Source organism: Octopus sinensis, linkage group LG18 (assembly GCF_006345805.1).
Source record: "Octopus sinensis linkage group LG18, ASM634580v1, whole genome shotgun sequence".
NCBI lineage: Eukaryota > Metazoa > Mollusca > Cephalopoda > Octopoda > Octopodidae > Octopus > Octopus sinensis.
The window spans coordinates 4,297,172-4,322,568 of NC_043014.1; the positions used below are offsets into that span (position 1 = coordinate 4,297,172).

A 25,397-nucleotide genomic window follows, 5' to 3' on the forward strand; every position below is an offset into this window, starting at 1 on the left:
CAGTTACTCACCACACAAACTCTACGCATACACACACATACACTCAAACACACTACAAGCAAAACACACACATACACACACACACGTGTCATCATTGCACACATACCCACATACCCACATACACACACACGTACACATACACTAAGTAAAGCACAGTTATTCGCCACACAACCTAACTCTACGCCTACTCACACGAACACACACATTCATACACACACACACATTCATACACACACACACTACAAACAAAACACACACACGATACATATACATACACACACATACTTCAAACTAGCAGTACCTAATACTTGACCTGTGGTAGAGACAAAAGTAGCCACGCCCAATTCCTTCTTCTTAACACTACTCGCCCTACAACACGCAAAGATTAACAGCCACACACACTTACACACACACACACGTGTCATCATTGCACACATACACACATACACACACACGCACACGCAGTCCTCCGCGCCCGCACATATCCACACTTACACACACATTCCTCATCCTCTACCACTCTCCTGTCTTTGAAAGAACTTTTCTTCACCCATTTCCTTCCGGTCATTCAAAATGTGGCCGCGTGTGTACCTTAGGCGATTTTTTTCCCTCTGTCTTCCCTCCTCTGGATCTTTCCTTCTCATAAACGTTAAACCCTCCTTCTTTCCTTCCTCGTCCAATAATACTATATTTGTTCCACATCCTCGCGTTGTTTTTTGTGCTTTCTTGTATGGATTAAATTTAACTATATATATAAATATGTGTATATATATATATATGTATATATATATATATATATATATATATATGAGTGCGTGTGTGTGTAGAGATATGTGTGTGTATATATGTGTGTGTGTGTGTACTAGCAGACATACCCGGCATTGCTGGGGATTAAAATGGCAAAGTTGGTATATAATATATTGCAGTCATTTTGAAACAGGTGATATGGGAAAGTGCAACATTGACAACAAAACATTTGTAGAGTAAATGCTGGGCTAATTCGACTAAGCAACATGCTATGCGTCCTTTTGGAGTGTCTCAGGCCCTAACCTGTCATGCAAAATTGGAGGTGGGGTTTGTGTGATTTTTGAAGGCACCGAAATGCTGTCAGTGGATATACTCTCCTTTGCAGCAGTGTGCGCTGTGTCTAACACGACCCATCATCGGAAATTTTGACACCACACGTCAGGTTTGTTGTCCTACATCACTCATAGAGTAAATTTGGAGGAACTGTGGTTGTTCATTCGCGGTTACCAGGGAACCAATGAGGTGATAGACTTGCCCTTGATCTTTGACGTCGGCGTAAATTCATGTTTATCTATCTTCTTAGATTCACCAAACGATGTCATTTGAAATGAAGAATTATATTCTCTGATATTCTTCAGAAAATCGTTTGACTGGATTGAAGCGCCTTCTAGGCGATTCCTAAGGGGTTGAGAAGGTATTGTTGGCAATGACTCCTGCCCGAATATGTCGTCATCCATTGTATTGTTTTAAGTTCTAAACGATAATAAATACCCTGAAGTTCTATTTATATGATGCTATTTCTATTTTTTCACAGAACCGTTTCATCTCCAAGAAATCTCTCGACGATAAACCTGATGACACACCAAGTAAGAACTAATTTTATGGCTAAAGTCTTTTACCCGTGACTCATTAACTAATGATTTCTAATTTCACCAACTTTGAATTAGTTCCACATTATTATCCATATGTCCACAATAATATATACTAAGACTGAATTTATTTTAAAATATGTTCTACTTTACAATAATTTCCTAAATAAAATGTTACTCTAATATACTATGCCATTTATTGTGTGTATATGAGTATATCTGCAGTGCTACGTCGAGAATTATTTCGGCCCGCACGGTTCCTCTGAGGGAGCTCTTTGCCGAGTGTCCGAGGCGGCCGGTACGTTCACTGTGAAAAAATTGGAGTGCTCAGAGCGAGCCCCACCGGCAGCATACGAAAAGCATGGAATACCCTCTTCATCTGAGAATCAAATGCCCGAGCTGGCGCTTCACTGCGTTTATATCTACAATTCAGCATTCTGTCCACTCTTGTGTTTCCAATCGTTCGTGAATAGAGACCAGAAATAATGATGTTCCACTTTCCTACACAGTGCGTATTTGTCAATCCTGGTTTGGGGTACTCGTCAGCCAACCAATTCGGTGCACGTTGTTGGTTGCCATCAGTCGAATCAGGTAGCAGGATGCCGTCTACAAATAACAGTCGACCGATCACGTAGAAATGAATTTGGATTCCTCTACCATAATGGCTGCGCATATTCAACCAGATCACGGAAAAAAATGTGAGAAGGGGCACTAACAATGCACACTTCAACTAAGTGAAACCTTCACGTTGCAAACTTTCGACTTTTACATAAATACAATCATTTGAACATCTATATAAGTACTTTATGGCATCTAGTTTTTGCCCATTAAACTCACCCTCCAGGTAAACCATCCGCAACATGCCCCAGGGCTCGTGATCATGTGCATTTTCGTGGTTTATAGCGTATTACCCTAGGACGTATTTCAACGTTTTCTCGAAGATCTATCTCTGACCGACTCTCTGGTCGGGTGTACTCCGTCCAGGGCGGTAATCTTGGGAGCGACAACTTCCCTACATATCTTTTCCAGATATATAGTGTAGACTTTTCTATAATTAGAACACACTCTTTGGGCTCTGTTTGAAAAAATTATGATTGTCACCCCATATTACCATTGCCTTGGTGTTTTTTCCAGGGTTCCCATCCACCTAGCATACATGGGTCACTCAGAGAATACCATCTGTATTTAAGGTTTCTAAAATATCAAGCCGAACGTGCTTTTCACCAGCAGCTTTATCACTTTTAAGTGAGTTTATCTCAAATAAGCCTTCAAACGAAGAAGAACCTGCCGAAAAAATAATACAATCACGGATCCATTTCGAGGTCCAACTTCATTCAGGCGGGTCACTCTCAATTTGGATGCAAAAGTCTCCACAATTTTGTTTCTGATCCCAGCATCCACTGCGGCTGCCAACTGTATTCTGTAAGTCGAACTGGACTTACCAATTTCTAGTGTTCGGCACTAGAACATTTAGGTAGTGACGAGTTGATAAATCCACCCGTCCTCTTACACAAACGTTCAGCAAAGAGTGGAAGATGACCGAACTCTATCAAAAACCTCTGTCACCAAGTATTTCTATACCAGGTACCCTTATAAATATCCCTGTCTTAAAATAATACCTATACCATAGAGAGGAGAGTGTGTATCCTACACAGAAGGCTGCTATGACCTCTCCATTAAGTTCACTGACGACATTCCTTCCAATCAATCCTTCTCACGGTTATCAGTGCCAAGGTGTGCACTGAAGTCTCCTTGCAGGACAAATGACTTTACCCCAAATATATCTAAAGCTGAGGTGAATTTGCTTAGGAAGGATTTGTATTTGACCCCGCTGTTTGCTGCATATCCTTACAGCAGCCACAGTTGTCCTTTATATTCAGCCTTAGCTTCAAGAGGTGAACCCTCACACCTAGTAGGTTTCACTTCATAATACAGTCCGAAAGCTGGGGATTGAGAGTATCCTAATCCCACCTGTGCAGACATTGTTGGCACCACAGTTGCGTAGTGGAGTTCAAAGCCTATATCCAAGTGTACGCTATCGGAAAAAACGAAATTTTGTAGAGGAGACACCGATTATATCTTACAGGTAGATTATATCTAACAATTTTGACGTTTTAATTTTCAATTATTAAAGGTTGTTCCCTTCTTGATCTGCTTTGTTGTCCTGAGACCGTCAATATTGTGCTCCCATCAAAAACGGTAAGTCATGGATTTTGTGTTAACATATATTTATGTCTGTATGCATGTATTTTTTTAGGTATGTATGTGTGCGTGTGTATAAATATGTGTGAGTATGGATTTGTAGATTTGCGGATAGAAAGAGAGACAGACAGATAGACAGATAGGTAGGTAGATAAACAGACAGACAGACAGACAGACAGACAGAAAGATAGATAGATAGATGGATAGATAGATAGATAGATTGGTAGATAGATAGATAGATAGATAGATAGATAGACAGATAGACAGACAGGCAGACAGGTAGACAGACAGACAGACTGATAGATAGATAGATAGATATATAGATAGATAGATAGATAGATAGATAGATAGATAGATAGATAGATAGATAGATAGATAGATAGATAGATATAGAAATACCTGTCAATCTATTGGGTTGTCCGGAAATTTATTGCCGATATATGGTAGCTTTAATTTCGACTTATTTTAGAACATGGTTGAGTTCATAAAATAGAATTTAACTACACCTCCATTTAGAGCGCAGTTTAAGCTATCTTTTCGTGTAAGAAGGTTTATGTTCCTATAACCGGTGTTAATTTTGTAACACTTTAAAATGCAAGATAAGAAAGTTCATTTTCGGCACTTGATGCTTTGGGAACCAGACAAAAATTGCTGCAGCTCGGCTGACATGTGTTACTCTATCCCTCCATATTCACCAGATATTGCACCTTCGGATTTCCACTTATTCAGGCCTCTGCAGAATAGTCTTAATGGTAAAAATTTTAATTCCTTGAATGACGTAAAAAGATACCTCGATGAATTCTTTGCCATGAAACCACCTCAATTCCGGAAAAGGGTATTTTCAAGTTAAAGGAAAGATGGAGAAGCATAGTGCAACAAAATGGTTCATATTTGGTTTTTAAAAATGCAATGGCAAGTATTTATTGGCCCTTTATTTTCCTTTAAAAATCGGCACGAACTTTCCAGGCAACCCAATATAAATACATATATATATATATGTATATATGTATACATATATATATATACATATATATATATATATAAACACATACACACAAACATATGTTATATATATGTATAAACGTATATATATATATATATATATATATATATATATATATATCAACACACACACACATATATATATATAAATTTGTATACACTTACATATATACATCTACATATACAAACTATATTTAAGGAGTGTATAACAAGTTTATATAGCACCCGTGTACAAAATATCTAATCCTCATCCCTTTCGTATGCAGTCAATTTATAACCTACTATATATGTTCCCAAATATTTTTCTTGCAAACATTTGTGATATTCCATTGAACCTCAAATGATATATGAACCTTCGAGCTTCAATCCGGAATATTATTCACCAGTGCTAGAAATACCCGACTCTTCAGTGATCATGATGGATAACTATACTAAACAATATCAGGGCAATAGAGCTTTGGCATAAATTCAAACTACTTTTAAATATTGCATCATATTGCCTTGACAGTTTCTCCAAAGGACGCAGTGGAAAAGTCCTACAGCGGATTAGGAGGCCGTACATGAAAGGTTGGCGTCGGGCATTCTTGTACGTCAGCAGAATGCGCAAGTCTACGTTGCTAGTAATCTTCAAACTACCAGCGATTTTAGATAGCAAAATTAGTCTACTCTTGACAATGAACAGGGATATTAGCTGTTTATGTAATGTGTATGCTTTGCCATATACAAGCATGGAATACTGAAATAACAGATTCACAGAAAGGCATGCAGTTCCAGCAAACCTCCAAGATGTAACACGATATAATAGATTTGGTGGAATGGACAATGTCGACGTCACCCACATCTTCATAACATGCTGTCCGAAAATGTTGTCATATATTGCATTCGTTTTTCAGTTCTAAACGATAATAAATACTCTCTATTTTTCCACAGAACCGTGTCATCTCCAAGAAATCTTGCGACGATAAACCTGATGACACCCCAAGTAAGAACTAATTTTATATTGTATAAGACAATAACTTTGAAGAAATGTTCAGGAATGAGATTAAATATTATAAAGTATCCAGCTTCCAGTTCTACAGTGTTTAGCCGAAGTCATTCACCCGTGTCTCCTTAACGATTTATAATTTCACCAAAGTTGAATTGAATCTACATCACTATCCATATTTCTTCAGTAATATATACTAAGACACTAGTCTAAATATCTTTTAAAATACATTTTTCTTTACAATAATTTCCTTAATAAAATGTTACTCTGTTATACTATGACATTAATTGTGTGTATATGAGTGTGTGTGTGTGTGTGTGTGTGCGTCGATAAGTGTACCAACCATCGTTCGTCTGAGAATCGAATGCCCTACCTAGCGCATCAATGCGTTAATCTCTAGAATTTAGCAATCTGTTCAGTCTTGTGCTTCCAATCACTCGTGAATAGATTCCCGAAGTAACGATGTTCCACTTTCCTGCAGAGTGTGTGTTAGTCAACCCTGCCTTGGAGCACTCGGCAGCCAACCCATTCAATGCATGTCGGAAGTGAACATGACATGAGTCAGATAGCTACATGTTGTCTGTAAATAGCAGTCGACCGATCCCTTACAGACGAAATGAGATACTTCTACTAAAATGGCTGAGCCATGCTCAACCAGATCATAAGAAATGTGAGAAGAAGCACTAACAATGCACTCTTCTATTGAAGTCCAAACTCCACGTTGAAAACATTCGGCTTTTGCAGAAATTCAAACATTTGGACATCCGGACAAGTATTTTACGCTAAAAAGTATTTGCCCAATAATCTCACCTTCCTGGTAAACCATCCGCAACATACCACACGGCATGTAGTGTTATGCCTTTTCGTGGTTTACAGCGTATCCCCATTGGAAATATTTCAACGTTTTCTCGAAGATCTGCCTTCGAACGATTTTCTGGTAGGGCGTACTGCGTCCAGGACAGTAATCTTGGGGGCGACAACTTCCCTACATATCGTTCCCAGACATGCAGTATAGAACTTTCTATAATTAAAGCGTGATTATCACCCCGGATTACCATTGCCTTGGTGTTTTTCTAGAGGTCCCATCTACCTAGCATACACGGGTCACTCAGAGAATGTATATAATTTTTTTCAAAATGTCAACCCGAACGTACTTTCTTCAGGAGCTTTATTACTTTAAAGTGATTTTCGTTCAAATAAGTATTCAGTTGAAAAAGAACCGGTCGAAAACCAGTTCTTTTTCTTATCCCATCACCCATCAACAACATCTAAAAAAAACCTCTGTCACGAAGCATTTCTATTCCAAGTACCCTTAAAACAATATCTATATCATACAGAGTCCGTTTCCTGCAAAGAAGGCTAGTATGGACGCCTCATTAAGGTCTTTGACGTCATTCCACCCAATCAATCCTTCTTACGATTACCAGTGCCGAAGTGTGCACCGAAGTTTCCTTGTAGGACAAATGACTATACACCAAATATATCCAAAGCTGCATTGACTTTGTTAAAGAAGGATTTGTATTTGACCTCACTATTGCGTGCACTTACTTCCTTCATTCTGCCTAAGCTTCAGAAGATATCCCTTAATACCTAGTGGGATAGACTCCATAATCCAATCCGAAAGCCAGGGATTGTGAGCATCCCACTTCCGCCTGTGCTGACATAATTGGTGGCACACCTGCACGGTGGAGTTTCCAACCTACTTCCAAGTGGACGCCTCCGAAGTAATGAAGCTTTCTTGAGGAGACACCGATTATATATAACAGGCGGCGTCTCGTATCGTCCGGTTTTGACAGTCTAATTCTCAATTATGAACGGTTGATCCCTTCTGGACCTGCTTCGATGTCCTGGAACACGCATATTTCGTATTCCCTTCCAATGCATCCCAGATTATGTTGGGTGGAGACTGATATATATTTCCCGAATGGACACCTCCACTCATGATCCGGACGCAAATGCTGTTATCCGACTCGATGGATGACGCGGTATGGCTATTCCTTCGAGCCCTTTGCATATTGTTGCTATGATGGCCTGATTCGCGCCATAAACCAAGCTGATATTTTTAATTGGCCAATCAGGTGCCAAGAATTGATAATATGGCCTACATATCTATAAAAGAAGAACTTTATCATTATTATGGTCACAAATATATATATATACTCACATCCAAGTTCAACTACAAAACAAACATCCGTTCATAAAGGAGCCAAATACACATTCTGATATTCTGAGATTAATCTCTCAATTCGTTGACATCAACGTCAACAACAGGCTCAATAGACAAATGACTAATTTTCTTCGTTTAAAATTTATTCTTAGCGAATCATTTACTTCTTTCATTCTGATTTTCATTCATTCACTCATTCTTTTCTCTTAAATTCTAAATTTCTCTCCTCTCTATCAATTCCTTCCAAGCCAACAACTTCCTTTGTATAGGATTCAAGAATTCTTTCTTTTAAACTAAATTGTTTCATTTTAATTTCACAGAACCTGGTCCTGGATCATTGTATACCCGGTGGGGCAGAACTACTTGTCCTCCTAACTCAACCCTTGTATATGACGGTTAGTATACTCTGTATTTCTATCCTCTTTTTCTCATTTTGTCTTTCTCTTCTTCTCTTTTTATTCCTCTCATTTTCTCTTTCTGTCGCCGCCTCTCTTTCCGTTTCTCACACTCACACGCACGCACACACACTCAAGCAAATCATTTGATGACATATCACGTTTGTAACGTTACCTGTAGACCCTATAGAGACTGCACAAGACTGCTTACTCCTTTCTAGGTATTTGGTCAAAAAAGAATTTTAAATGTTGTCTACTACGGACCAAGGGAATAGGATGTTGTTTAACTACATAATATAGATATCTCTACGATAAATTACAGATAGCGGCTGGACTGGAAACCACCATGGCGATCAAGAATTTCAGGCTGACCAGCTTTGGATTGTAGATATCAAATACCGAGGCTGCTAACTGGTGATCAAGTGTACTGGCTACGGATGGTGGTATTGTACGTGAGTGATCTGAGCTGAAAGTGTCCACTTGACTACCATTATCTAGAGTGCCCAATGATCGTAGGTGTGGAATAAATTGAATAGAGTCTATTAGAATTGATGACAGTGACTGTAAATGGTTAAAGGAATAAACACACAATGTAAAATGAGGACTGGACAAGCCACATACTGTAAATGATGGAAAAAGCTAAGGACCTTATTCATTAAGTAAAATAGAGAGAGACTAAATATTAGTGAGAGAACACAACAAAGTACAGAATGCACTTCTATTCTTCTCCGCCTCACCGAAATCGTCCTATCGCTAAAACCTTGCTCTTTTCATGCACCACATCACCTCATTAATTATCCAGTATATCTTTGTAAGGTAATTCCGAAACTTCCAATTCAAAACTGCTGCTACAAACCGCTTCCGCAATGAACCTCAAATTCCTTAAAAATGCTCTGAATCTGTTCACTATAAACCCTACACGCATTCTTTATCGGTCGCACACTCCGCCGTTCATTCATTTTAAGCACTACGCCATCACCTCATCCGCATTACCTCTGGATATCCTTGTTTCTTACTACGATATATATATATATATATATATATATATATATATATATATAATATATGTATAAATGTAGTTGCATGAAACAATCGTACCGCATTACATCTGGATATCCTTGTTGCTAACTGTGAGATGTATACATATATATATATATATATATATATATATATATATATATATATATATATATATATATATATATACATGTATATATATACACACATACACACACACATACACATATATATATATATATATATTATATTAAACTTGAGATAAATCGACTATTAGGCATATTAAACAGTGAAACACATAAGTCAATACATAAAATTAATTTTAAATAAATATTATTTGAAATTATTTTGAATTAATTTTATGTATTGGCTTATGTTTTTCACTGTTTGATTTGCTTAATAGTGGTTTTATCTCTAATTTAATACAGTATAATATAATATATTTATACTATAAAATTGGATTTAATCCTAAATCTCATCTTTCCCTGTTTGTTTGGATTTATTCCCTAATATTATTATTATTATTATTATATATATATATATATACATATATATATATACAAAAAGCAATAAAGATTCAAGTTAATTTAAATGAATTTACTTGAATATGGTACCTAACTTAGATGCACCAAAAAAACTATACTGATTTAACAATACAGTAATGTGGGGTGATTATAAGCGAGAATGAAGCAACAAGAATGGATAGGTTTTTAGTACGATCGTTTCATACAAGGACAGGTTTTATTAAAAGTTGCAAAAATTACAGCATATAAACGTGTCCCGTACTCATCAGCTAAAATACATGTGAGTTCTCTAGACATTCTAGTGGTTGAGGCTATACTCATGAAGTAATGTAGATAATTAAGTAACATAAACAGATTTCAAAAGTTCATTAAAGTTCTTTAAAGATGATGTACAGTCTTATCACAGAATTTCAAAAAAGTCTTAATAGCATCACAGAATTTCAAAAAAGTCTTAATAGCATCACAGAGAAGGTGACCCGATCCATAGTGCACATATGAATTTCCAGAGATATGATGAGGGGTTACATACTCACAGAAAGCAAATTTATCCATTGTCAATTACAACGAGGTGGGTTTCAATTCCTGCTTATTAGCATTACAGAGAGGGTGAGTTAATCCTTTGTATAGATGCACAATTTCCAATGGTGTAGGTGTAAATTTCCAAGGAATTTCATATTCACCGGCGATAAATTTATCAATGGTTGAACACAATGAGGTAGGTATCAAATCTTGCTATATGAATAGGTATTTGTCACATTAATCAGATTACTGCTATTTACAAGAGGCTGTAGCTATTTAACTTTTAAGGCTGAAGAGCTTACTAGAGCTGTATAGAATAGAAGAGGGAAGGGCATAGAAGAAAAGAGAGAAAATAAAATAGAGAGAAAATAAAAGAGGAGGGAGCAAAAAAGGGGGGGGGAAAGGGGGACTCAAAGAGAAGAGAAAAGGAAAAAGAGGATAAGAAGAAGAAAAAGAAAAAAGAGAAAAGAGAAAGAAATAGGGAAGGAAGGGAAAAAAAAGAGAAAAAGAAGAAAAAAGAAAAAAGAAGAAAGAAGAAAGAAAAAGAAAAAAGTTTCTAGTTATACAGAAGAATTGGTAGACGACAAGTCTGGTTTTAGCTTACAGGCATCTAGGAATTAGGGGAGAATATTATTCTTTGACCAGTTAAAACAGCTAATTTATTGCTGTTGAAACCAGCTATGAATTTAAAGAGAATCTAAAGAGATAACACAGTTAGGGGTTTCGGGGTCAGATGCTAAAATCACCAGAAAATACATTAGGGAAAACTAGGTATAATCTTATCAAAAAGTCATTAAAATTTACTTATTTAATTTATTCATTTTATTGTCTTAAGGAGTTGCCGTTATTATTCATACATTGACGGACTACAGGTCAAGTCTTAGAAGATCATTTAAAAGGTGTTAGGGGATTGTCTATCATAATGAAGATAATCATATTATCACCGAGGGAATAGTCTCATTTATTTAATTTTGAAGTAGAATTATGGGTCTATAGTAACTCATTCTAATTAATTAGAGTTATGCTAATTAAATTAGATTAAGTTGGGAACTAAAATTAAAAATTACAATTAAGATTTAAAATTAAGAATTTAAAAAATTTTTTAAAATTTTAAAATTGTGAGTTTGAAATTAAATAAAGCCTCAATTAAGCAGCGAATAAGTGCTATTCATTTCCCTGTTCTCAAAAAACTGATGCAGATATAGGACAAAGATAACTGTAGTGTGAGAACTCTTATTTATCTACTTAAAGCAGTACTATACCAGTAGAAAACAGGTTATATCAATCTATCTAGTTACGAATATTCTAATCATTTAAAATATTTTAAAGTCTTCAATTTAGCGTTTTTCGTCCACACGTTAGTAAACATGACTTCTTTTAAGTGAAAAACTGTAATGAATGTTTCCGTTATTTCATATATAATTTTGCTTAATATCTTTCTTACTTGATATATTCTTACCAATTGTAGGTGTAGTTGGTGGACAAAAGTATGACCAAACTGGTGGCGGAAGTAATCTCTCATGTCTACCTAACGATCCCATTTGGGCCAATTATACGACAGAAGTTGAAAAAGGTGGTTACATTTATGGCAGTGAATATCAATTAGATTTATACCCAACTAAGAAACTCTTTTCTTTCGCTAACGCTGAATCAATTCATAATCGCAACGTTCCGTGCGCTGTCTGTTTGACACGACAACCTGCTGTTGTTATGATGTTACCAGCCAGGACACAGTGTTACCCTGGTTGGACAGCTGAGTATTCAGGATATTTGATGAGCGAACGTCATACTCATAAGGGCAGACATGAATATGTGTGTGTGGACTATGCACCAGAAGCTGATCCAGCAGGTTACAAGAACGAAAATGGAGCTCTATTATATTTCGTTCAGGCTGCTTGTGGTTCATTGCCATGTCCACCGTATGTCAATGGTCGAGAATTAACCTGCGTTGTGTGCAGTAAATATTGAATAGAAATTTACGTTCGTTTCTATATGAAAATTTATGTCGGCGAATCATAAAATATAATATAATAAAGCAACATATACGTTTCTTGTAATTGTGTTTCGCAGTATTTTATCCGACTAATATATGTCGTTAAATAAATTGCTGCTACAAGTTTTCAGAAAATATTTAAAAACGAAACAACAGAGACGTCATAGAATGTGACAAATAGCTTAACAGAACGATGTAATCCTCAGGGAATGATTCTAGAATACATTTTATGTGGTTCAGTTTATCAAATTTAAATGTTGAAATAAAATGATGATTCGTTTAAATGTGTGTTGTATTCCGTCTTCAAATGAAAACAATCCCCAAATGAAACACCTCCGTACAAATATATCACGCTTTCATGATCAATCTTCAGAAAACACGATAAAAGCTTATAACTAACATCACTAAATCATGATGGGTGAATAAAAAAAATACTCCCATACGAATCATTGTAACTACAATCGATGCGATGAAAGCTCTGCAATCCAATCGCGGATATTACCTAATAAAGGATATTTGATATCCACTGAAGAAATACCACAAAATGTTAACTACCTAACTACTTGTCAGGTTACTAAAACATTGAAGTTTTCACAAAACACTTTCGACAAGGGTACATGTACACGCCCCACGATTAACTATTTCCAACCTACATTCACATATTCCCGCTTTTCTTCAAAAATCACACACACACAGCCTCGCATCACATTACACACGCAGCCTCTCATCGTTCCCTGAAATCTGATGTGCCAAAATAAAATATGAAACCACCAAGAAATATGAGTAGACTTCAGGAACAGCATCAACCGAATCTACAGCAACACCACAAATCATCGAGTTCAACAAATTATCTCCGTCTGTAACATAAAACTATCAAACTCGCAGAAGAGGAACTTGCTTCGAGATACATGCATACAATAACTGTAACACACATAAACGACTCAGTAAGGAAAGGAAGACGACTTATAAAATATACATTAGGTGGAATCAGTGCAACATGTTGAGTCTTTCACACTCTACCCAGCATGATTGCTCCTTGTATGTGGGAGTTTGTAGAATGGCTGCCAGATAAACGAAGGTATCCGTGGAAAGAGGGATCTGTGGGTGGCAGCACGTTTTTTGTCCGATTAATTGCGTGCCATAAGAATGCTCGATTGTGAAAAAGCTAGAGAAAAAGAATAATAATTAAGTAATATGAAAGCACGAAATGCAAATTGACAAATGAATATATGGAAACATTCAACATGGCGTTTCCAGTGAACAGTATTAGCGCTCAGTATTAGGCATAAGCAATTTTTGGGTTCGTTAAAATGTGCTAACGGCATATTTCAAACTCTAAACGCAAATTCTGTGCAAAAAGTTGCAAAAACAGCATGTCAGTCCAGTGCTGCTCCCTATCGGGTTCCAGTTCAGCAGTCATCAAGAGAAAATACCGAAGAGGGAAATACCTGGACAAACTTAAAGCCATACCTTTAACTTAAACATAGTCAACAACAACGAGTAAGCGACGCCATTAGAGCGCCAGGCTGGAGTCTGTCGTGAGTTACCTCCCTTCGGTATTTCTCTTTGATAAATACTTCGCTAGAGGAGTTGACTTCAACCTTGTGCCCCAACAGTAACTGCGGTCGCTCGTACGAGCCTGCATTTTCCCCGCATATTTGTGTGTATGTTGTGTGTGTGTGTGTGTGTGTGTGTGTGTGTGTGTGTGTGTGCATGTGTCCGTGTGTGTGTATGTGTGTGTGTGTGTGTGTCTCATCGTGTGTGTGTGTCAGTGTGTGTGAGTCACGGTGTGTGGGTCAGTGTGTGTCAGTGTGTGTGTCAGTGTGTGTGTGTGTGTATCAGTGTGTATGTGTGTGTGTGCGTCAGTGTATGTGTGTGTGTGTGAATGTGTGTGTGTGAATGTGTGTGTGTGTGTTAATGTGTGTATGTGTGTATGAGTATGTCAGTGTGTGTGTGTGTGTGTGTCAGTGTGTGTGTGTGTATGTCATTGTGTGTATGTGTGTCAGTGTGTGTGTGCGTGCGTGTGTGTATGTCAGTGTGTGTGTGTGTCAGTGTGTGTGTGTGTGTGTATGTCAGTGTGTTCGTGTGTGTGTCAGTGTATGTGTGTGTGTATGCCAGTGTGTGTGTGTCAGTGTGTGTGTGTGAGAGTGTGTGTGTGTGTGTGAGTCAGTATGTATGTGTGTTTGTATTTGTGTGTGTATCGGTGTGTGTGTGTCAGTGTGTGTGTGTTTCTCAGTGTGCGTGTGTGTGTGTGTCAGTGTGTGTGTGTGTATGTATGTCAGTGTGTGCGTGTGTATGTGTGTCTGTGTGTGTGTGTGTGTGTCAGTGTGTGAGTGTGTGTGTGTGTGTCAGTGTGTGTGTGTGTGTTTGTGTGTGTGTGTGTTTTGCGTGCGTGTGCGTGTGGGAGTGTGTGTGTGTGTGTGTGTGTGTGTGTGTGTGTTTGTGTGTGTGTGTCTGTGTACTCGTCTGTGTGTGTGTGTTTCTCAGTGTGTGTGTGTGTGTGTGTGTCAGTGTGTGTGTGTTTCTCAGTGTGTGTGTCAGTGTGTGTCAGTGTGTGTGTGTGTGTGTCGGTGTGTGTGTGTCTTTGTGTCTGTGTATTCGTCGGTTGAACGAAATGCTTCTCACACTGAATATTAAAACATTTTCCCAAGAATAACAAATAAAATTAAATAACAACATTAGTAAATAAATATATCATAATATATCCAGAAACAGGAATCATTTCACTTTACACGTGTCTCTCATTCATCAAAATATTTTGCTAATTATTGTGTGACAATATCAAACCATCTCTTTCCAATAATTAAACCTGTCAGACAAGTTCACACCCGCTTTTACAGTTCCACCAATCGCATTGCTTCATAAATTTACGATAAGATCTATGCCAGAGCTGGGTTGTTGTGCGCTCAATAAATACGTGGAATTCAGTTACAGGTCTTCAGCTTAAACCTCGCATCTCGATCTTTTGTTGAAGCCACACGAAGTATCACGTACGACCGACAACTGTCACCAGAATGGATTTCGCACAACTGTCCAGGAATATTTCGCAGCGTTATTCCATTTCTTCTCTCATAGCTTTTGGGGTTCTTCTCGTTCTGACGATCGTGATTCTTCATCAAGATTCAAGAATAGGAAAAATGGAAGAGAAATCAAAAACGGTAAGTCATGGATTTTTTGTTAATATATGTACGTCTTTATGAATTTATATATGCATGTATGTATGTATGCATTTACGTATGTATGTATTAATATGTGGATGTATGTACGTACCGATGGATGGATGGATGTAAGGATGTATGCCTGAACCATGTATATATGTTCCTATGGAGCACACACACACATATAAGATCACACACGTAATTACACACGAACACACAGGCGCACACACCTAAGCATACATATATATACATATACGCATATTTGTATATATAATATACATATATATGTATATATAAATATACATATATATGAATATATTAGTGCGTGAACATATATAGATATATATATACAAACAAATATATGCGTGTGTGTATCTATCACTGTATCTCTCTGTCTATCTCTCTCTCTCTATTTATCTATATATATATATGTATGTGTGTGTGTGTGTGTGTGTGTGTGTGTGTGTGTGTGTGTGTTTGTATATATATATATTCTTTTACCCGTTTCAGTCATTTGACTGCGGCCATGCTAGAGCATTGCGTTTAGTAGGACAAATCGACTTCAGGAATTATTCTTTGTAAGCCTATTGCTCATTCTATCGGTATCTCTAGCCGAACCGCTATGTAACGGGGACGTAAACACACCGACATCAGTTGAGAATCGATAGCGGTGCGACAATAACAGACACATACATAAAACATAGATACATACACACTATGTGTGCTATACACACACACACGCACACACACAAATCAATATATATATATATATACATATCATATATACATACACACATATATAGTTACGTACGTATGTACATACATATCTATCTATCTATCTATCTATCTATCTATCTATCTATCTATCTATCTATCTATCTATCTATATATATATATATATATATATATATATATATATATATGGATATATATATATATATATATCTGTCAGATATGATGTAATCGTATATTCTATTTCTATTTCCATGTCTAGTTATATTTGCAATATATTATGTATAATGTCATTGCTGTTATGTAATGGTTTAATAAAGTATTGATTGTGTATTATCTGATGGTTGATGATTGATTTAGATATGTTTCTCCATTTTCTCATTTTGTATATATATATATCTATATATACATACATATACACACATCCCAAGTAAACACAAAGAAGAGTGGAATGGTACTCCTGTCCGATCGCTCTTTCACCAGACATAATCCTGGAATGGGAAATAAGTGCGTAATGAAAAAAATCTAATGGTGGGGTTCTAGCATGGCCATGCCCTTTGGCTGCAACGTTTAGCCCTATTAATATTAGTGTTAAGTATTATATCTAGATGTACACTTGCGCACACGCACAGAAACAGACACATGCAAACACACACACACGCACACATAGGAATACGTACATATTTACACACATTTATCTATTTCTCCATCAGGAACGGAAGTGAGGCGAGTTTTTTGAATCTTTTCTTTCCAACTGAAATAAAACGTGCGAGTGCCAATGTAGATCGGTGAATTTCGTAATGTTTGACTGTAATTCACGTTGGTTTTTATATATGACAATATGTAAGAACGAATGTAAATACATACACACAGACACACGGACAAACACACGCACAAATAAACACAAACACACACACATACGCACGCACACAGACACACGTGCTCAATTGTACACGAACAATCACGCTATACAGTATCTGTCCATTCACATATATGTGTGTGTTTGTGAGTGTGTATGCGTATAAGTAGATGCGTATATTTGTGATATTTATGGTGTGTATGCTTATGTGTACGTGTATACCTATACATTGATATGTATTTATATATATATATATATATATATATATATATATATATATATATATATATATAGATTGCCGTCAATTCATCCTCTCTTACCTGTTTGTGTCTGCCTTCCAATTGCTGTTTTTACTGAGATCTCCCTTTTTAGTAGAAGAAATAGCTATAACTCTTTGACTGCTATTTCTAAATTCGGTATGTGGTGAGGCAATTCGTTGCTAAACCCTTTATTGCTTAGTATTACTTAAATTCTCCTCGAATGAGGCTTTTACATGCCGAAGACTACTTGGTGTAATTGATAATTATTCCAAATTAATTAATTTCACCCTTCATTATTACGGATAACCATATTTTATCTCAGTAGATGACCACAGCATCTTGTTTTGGCTACACGCGGGTGGGAGAGGGCTGGTGACACAATCCTTTCATTCACACATTGAATTTGGTGATACTAGTTGCGGATTCTAGCTCGCTCTGATACTGAGTTGAGTTGGTGCCTTCTAGTATCTCAAAATTCAATATATAATCATTCATGATTATAGTATTCTACGCTGAAGAGAAAAGAAGTTTTGGTAAGATAGAATTATTTTAATATTTAATTCTTATGCTTTCCTAAAAACTTGATTTCGAAACGTACGTCCGTAGATAACTTAAAATTGTATGATAGATTGCCGTCAATTCATCCTCTCTTACCTGTTTGTGTCTGCCTTCCAATTGCTGTTTTTACTGAGATCTCCCTTTTTAGTAGAAGAAATAGCTATAACTCTTTGACTGCTATTTCTAAATTCGGTATGTGGTGAGGCAATTCGTTGCTAAACCCTTTATTCATTATTACGGATAACTATATATATATATATATATATATATATATATATATATATATATATAAATATATATGTCTGTGTGGAGGTGAAGTGGCCCAGGGTTTAGGGTCGCGGACTCACGGTTGTAGGATCGTGATTTCGATTCCCAGACTGGGTGTTGTGTGTGTTTAAAGCTCCACGAGGTTCTGAGCACTCTTTCGCTATAACTTTCTCCCTTCCTTCTGTTGGCCTGCTCGCTTAGCCAACGGGATGGCGTCATTTGAAGGCTAAAACAATGCGAAGCGCATTTTGACCAGCGATGTGTAGCAATAATTGATAGCCTGGTCGGTCACGGTGATCACGGAGATATATATATGTATCATACGCACAAAATACACGCACACACACATACACAAATACATACACACACACAAGCACAGATGCCCACATATACCTTTAATGAACGATACTCATATAGATACGCACACACTTATACACACATGGGCACAGACACACACGCGCATACGCGTACTTAAGCGCACACGCGCACGCAAGCACACGCGCGCACATTACTCAAAAACAACTCCAAAATCCCACACACACGGACACACACATACACACACACACTACAAACAAAACACACACACGATACATATACATACACGCACACACACACATACTTCAAACTAGCAGTACCTACTAGAGACAAAAGGAGCCACGCCCAATTCCTTCTTCCTTGACCTTAACACTACTAGCCCTACAACACGCAAAGATTAACAGCCACAACCACACACACTTACACACACACACACGTGTCATCATTGCACACATACACACATACACACACACGCACACGCAGATTCCGCGCCCGCACATATCCACACTTATACACACATCCCTCCTACTCTACCTCTCTCCTGTCTTTGAAAGATCTTTACTTCTCCCATTTCCTTCCGGTCATTCAAAATGTGGCCGCGTGTGTACCGTTGGGGATTCTTTTTCCTCTGGCTTCCCTCCTCTGGATCTTTCCTTCTCCTAAACGTTAAACCCTCCTTCTTTCCTCCCTCGTCCAATAATACTATATTTGTTCCACGTCCTCACATTGTTTTTTGTGCTTTCTTGTATGGATTAAATTTAACTATATATAAATATGTGTATATATATATATATATATATGTATATATATATATATATATATATATATATATATATATATATATATATATATATATATATATATATATATATATATAAATGAGTGCATCTGTGTGTAGAAATATGTGTGTGTACATATATATGTGTGTGTGTGTGTACTACCAGACATACCCGGTATTGCTGGGGATGATTAAAATGGCAAAGTTGGTATATAATATATTCCAGTCATTTTGAAACAGGTGATATGGGAAAGTGCAACATTGACAACAAAACATTTGTTGAGTAAATGCTGGGCTAATTCAACAAAGCAACATGCTATGCGTCCGTTTGGAGTGTTTCAGGCCCTAACCTGTCATGCTAAATTGGAGGTGGGGTTTGTGTGATTTTTGAAGGCACCGAAAAGCTGTCAGTGGATATACCCTCCTTTGCAGCAGTGTGCGCTGCGTCTAACACGACCCATCATCGGAAATTTTGACACCACACGTCAGGTTTGTTGTCCTACACCGCTTATAGAGTAAATTTGGAGAAAATGTGGTTGTTCATTCGCGGTTACCAGGGAACCAATGAGGGGATAGACTTGCCCTTGATTTTTTGACGTCGGCGTAAATTCATGTTTATCTCTCTTCTTAGATTCACCAAACGATGTCATTTGAAATGCTGAATTGTATTTTCTGATATTGTTCAGAAAATCGTTTGACTGGATTAAAGCGCCTTCTAGAAGATTCCTAAGGGGTTGAGATGGTAGTGTTGGTAATGATACCTGTCCGAATATGTAGTCATCTATTGCATTGTTTTAAGTTCTAAACGATAATAAATACCCTGAAGTTCTATATATATGACGCTATTTCTATTTTTTCACAGAACCGTTTCATCTCCAAGAAATCTCTCGACGATAAACCTGATGATACGTCAAGTAAGAAATAATTTTAGCCGTGTCTCATTAACTAATGATTTTTAATTTCACCAACTTTAAATTAGTTCCAAATTACTATCTATATGTCCACAATATTGTGTGTATATGAGTATATATCCAGTGCTACGTCGATAATTGTACCAAGCCCTCTTCATCTGAGAATCAAATGCCCGTGCCCGCGCTTCACTGCGTTTATATCTACAATTCTGCATTCTCTCCACTCTTGTGCTTCCAATCATTCGTGAATAGAGACCCGAAATAATGATGTTCCACTTTCCTACATATTGCGTATTTGTCAATCCTGCCTTGGGGTACTCGGCAGCCAACCAATTCAGTGCACGTTTTTGGTGACCATCAGACGAATCAGGTAGCAGCGTGTCGTCTACAAATAACAGACGACCGATCACGTAGAGATGAATTGGGATACCTCTACCACAATGGCTGCGCATATTCAACCAGATCACAAAAAAGAATGAGAGAAGGGGCACTAACAATGCACGCTTCAGCTAAGTGAAACATTCACGTTGAAAACTTTCGACATTTGCATAAATACAAACATTTGAACATACATATAAGTACTTTATGGCAACCAGTATTTGCCCATTAAAATCACCTTCCTGGTAAACCATCCACAACATGCCCCAGGGCACGTGATCGCCTGCCTTTTCGTGGTTTACAGCGTATAAACCTTGGAAATATTTCAATGTTTGCTGGAAGATTTGTCTTTGAATGACTATCTGGTCGGGTGTACTAAGTCCCTGACAGTAATCTTGGCCACGAAAATTTCCCTACATATCTTTTCCTGACATCCCGTGTAGACTTTTCTATAATTAGAACACACTCTTTGGTCTTTGTTTCAAAAAATTGCGATTGTCACCCCATATTACCATTGCCTTGGTGTTTTTTCCAGAGGTCCCATCCACCTAGCTTACATGGCTCACTCAGAGAATACCATCTGTATTTAAGGTTTCTAAAATATCAAGCCGAACGCGCTTTTCACCAGCAGCTTTAACACTTTTAAGTGAGTTCAGCTCAAATAAGCGTTCAACCGAAGAAGAACCTGCCGAAAAACATAATACAATCACGAATCCATTTCGATGTCCAACTTAATTCAGGATGGTCATTCTCAATTTGGGTGCAAAAGTCTCCACATTTTTGTTTCTTATCCCAGCATCCACGGCTTACCAATTTCCAGTGTTCGGCAGACTGTAGGAATTTTCAGGTTTTTGGACATTTAGGTAGTGACGAGTTGACAACTCCACCCCTCCTCTTACCCGAACGATCAGCAAAGAGTGAAAGATGACCGAAATCTATCAAAAACCTCTGTCACCAAGTATTTCTATACCAGGCACCCTTATAAATATCCCTGTCTTAAAATAATCTCTATACTATAGAGAGAAGAGTGTGTATCCTGCACAGAAGGCTGCTATGACCTCTCCATTATGTTCATTGACGACATTCCTTCCAATCAAGCCTTCTCACGGTTATCAGTGCCAAGATGTGCACTGAAGTCTCCTTGCGGGACAAATGACTTTACCCCAAATATATCTAAAGCTGAGGTGAATTTTCTTAGGAAGGATTTGTATTTGACCTCGCTGTTTGCTGCATATACTTACAGAGCCACTGTGGTCCTTCATATTCAACCTTAGCTTCAAGAGGTGAACCCTCACACCTAGTAGGTTTCATTCCATAATACAGTCCGAAAGCTGGGGATTGAGATTATCCTAATCCCACCTGTGCAGATATTGTTGGCACCACAGTTGCGTCGTGGAGTTTCAAGTCTATATCCAAGTGTACGCTATCGGAGAAACGAAATTTTGTAGAAGAGACACCGATTATATCTTACAGGCAGATTATTATCCAACAATTTTGACGTTTTAATTCTCAATTATTAATGGTTGTTCCCTTCTTGATCTGCTTTGGTTTCCTGAGACCGTCAATTTTGTGCTCCCACCCCACGCACCCCAGATTAATTTGCAGGCTTGTTGCTGGTTGCACCATTATTGGGTGGGGTGTGCTATACATTTATCGACAAATGATGCGGTATGGTTGTTATTTCATATTGTAGTTATGATGGCCTTATTTGCGCCGAGTTCCAAACTGATATTTGTAATTGACCGATGAATATTCGTACCTGGCGAATATTTTATCATTATTCTATTGAGTTGTATCAATATTCTATTGAGAAGTATATATACTCATACCCAAGTTTACGTATCATACATACATCCGTTCATAGCGAAGACCGATACACATTCTGATATTCTGAGATTAATCTCTCAAATCTTTGACATCAACGTCACCAACAGGCTCAACAGACAAATGTCTTCTTTCTTTCTTTACAATTTATTCTTATTATTTACATCTTTCGTTCTGACTTTCATTCATTCACTCGTTCTTTCTTAAATTCTTTATTTCTCTCTTCTCCATCAATTCCTTCCCATCCAACAATCTACTTTGTAAATGATTCCCCAATTCTTTCTTTTAAACTACATTATTTCATTTCTAATTTCACAGAACCCGGTCTCGGATCATTGTATACCCGGTGGGGCAGAACAACTTGTCCTCCTTATTCAAACCTTGTATATGACGGTTAGTATACTTTATATTTCTGACCTCTCATTCTCTTCTTGTATTTCTCTTGTTCTCTTTTTATACCTCTCATTCTCTCATTTTCTTCCCTCTCTTACTCTCTCACTCTCTCTCTCACGCACATGCACACACACTCTTTGTCGGGTTGTCTGACATAAACATTCTCAAATCCTCATATGATATGTCACGTTTCAAACGTCTATACCTGTAGACTATACAGACACTACACAAGACTGCTTACTCCTTTTTAGGTATTTGGTCAAATCAGAATATTATATGTTGTCTACTACGGACCAAATGAAAAGGATGTTGTCTAACCACAGAATATCGATATCTCTACGCTAAATTACAGACAGAGGCTGGACTGAAAACCACCATGGCGATCAAGAATTTCTGGCTGACCAGCTTTGGATTGTAGATATCAAATACCGAGGCTGCTAACTGGTGATCAATTGTACTGGCTACGGATGGTGGTATTGTACGTGAGTGACCAGAGCTGAAAAGTGGCCACGTGACTATCATTAACTAGAGTGCCCAATGATCGTAGGTGTGGACTAAATTGTATAGAGTCTATTAGAATTGATGACAGTGACTGTAAATTATTAATGATATGAAGTACAATGTAGAATGAGGACTGGACAAGCCACACACTGTAACTGATGGAAAAAGCTAAGGACTGTATTTATTAAGTAAAATAGAGAGAGACTAAATATTAGTGAGAGAACACAACAGAGTACAGAATGCACTTCGATTCTTCTCCGCCTCACCGAAATCGTCCTATTGCTAAAACCTTGCTCTTTTCATGCACTACATCACCTCATTAATTATCCAGTATATATTTGTAAGGTAATTACGACACTTCCAATTCAAAACTGCTGCTTCCAACGGCTTCCCCAATCAACCTCACATTCCTTTAAAATGCTCTGAATATCTATATCGATATTACCGTCATATATAAATTTATATATATATATTGATTCAGATGAATATGTTACTTAAGTTGAGGCTCCAGAATTTAGTACGGCATTATCCATACAATTTCAAAGTATGGTGATTAAAATTAAAATAAGCAACGATGATATCCTGAGATAATGCAGTACGTTCGTTTCATGCACCTCCATTTAATTCAATAATGTAATCATTACATCAGTTTAAAATTTAGAGCAATCTTCAGCTGCACAAAGACGTAGTATTTAATTAAAGTACAACAGATAGACACATTTGTATAATTATACTTAAAATCTCCAAGATATTACATAGAACATGTTGTCTCTACTTCAGCATAGCAGTTACTAAAATTATCAAGAAGACTCAGCTTACCACTGATTTTTTGTCTTTATGGGGTCAGTTTTAATTTATAGACTAATTTACAAATCCTTTGTATATCTAAGACTGTGAGAACATAGGGCAGTATCTGTTGGGGGGGGGGGCTTAGGGGGTAGACAGACATTCTAGTTGGTATAGTCATAAAAAATCAAGAATCATTATAAGCAAAACCATGAGGTTTAGTAAGGGAAAACTTAAAACAAGATGTTAACTGATAATTAAGGGGGTCGCACACTGGCAGACTATTGACAATGAAACGGAATGTCTTATCATATATTATAGTTAAATATTTTAAACAATGTTGCTATGAATACAGTTGAAGTTTAGGGTTTTCCAAAGGATTATTAAGAAGAATATTATAACAAAAGGATAGAAATTGTTGAATATTTTTTCTATTCATAAGTATTCATAAATTTCTTGATAATTTTAGTAACTTCTATGCTGAAGTAGAGACATGTTCTTTGCGGATCTCCTTAGCTTCTTGGAGATTTTAGGTATAATTATACTAATGTGTCAATCTGCTTCAATTTAATTAAATCCTATGTATTTGTGCAGCTGAAGATTCCTCTATATTTTAAATTGATGTAATGATTGTATTGTTCAATTAAATGGAGTTGCATGAAACAATCGTACTGCATTATCTCTGGATATCCTTGTTGCTTACTTCGATATATATATATATATATATATATATGAAGAGAATGCAAATGCACAGCTATGATCTCATGCATACCTCAACACACAGCTTACACTCACATAAACACTAACATATATACACCACAATTCCTTCACACGCGACTAAACATGACATCTTTTAAGTGAAAAATTGTAATGAATGTTTCAGTTATTTTATATATAATTTTGCTTAACATCTTTTTTACTTGATTTATTCTTACCAATTCTAGGTGTGGTTGGTGGACAATTCTTTGACCACACAGGTGGTGGAAGTAATCTCTTGTGTTTACCTAACGATCCCATTTGGGCCAATTATACAACAGAAGTTGAAAAAGGTGGTTACATTTATGGCAGTGAATATGAAATATCCCACTACTCAAATAAACTCTTTTCTTTTGCTAACGCTGAATCAATTCATGATCACAACGTTCCGTGCGCTGTCTGTTTGACACGACAACCTGCTGTTGTTATGATGTTACCAGCCAGGACAAAGTGTTACGCTGGTTGGACAGCTGAGTATTCGGGATATTTGATGGCCGAACA

The 25,397-nt window shown here is 37.1% G+C and overlaps 1 protein-coding gene across 1 annotated transcript in view; it reads left to right on the plus strand.

Annotated features, from left to right (window-relative positions):
* LOC118767014 overlaps positions 1–25,397 on the plus strand; it is a 116,996-nt gene that overhangs the window by 90,724 nt on the left and 875 nt on the right. Inside the window, exon 5 of the mRNA XM_036510920.1 lies at positions 25,085–25,397. This exon is cut by the window's right edge and continues 166 nt beyond it. Within this exon, the coding sequence (XP_036366813.1) occupies positions 25,085–25,397 (313 nt within the window). The remainder of the gene's footprint in view (positions 1–25,084) is intronic.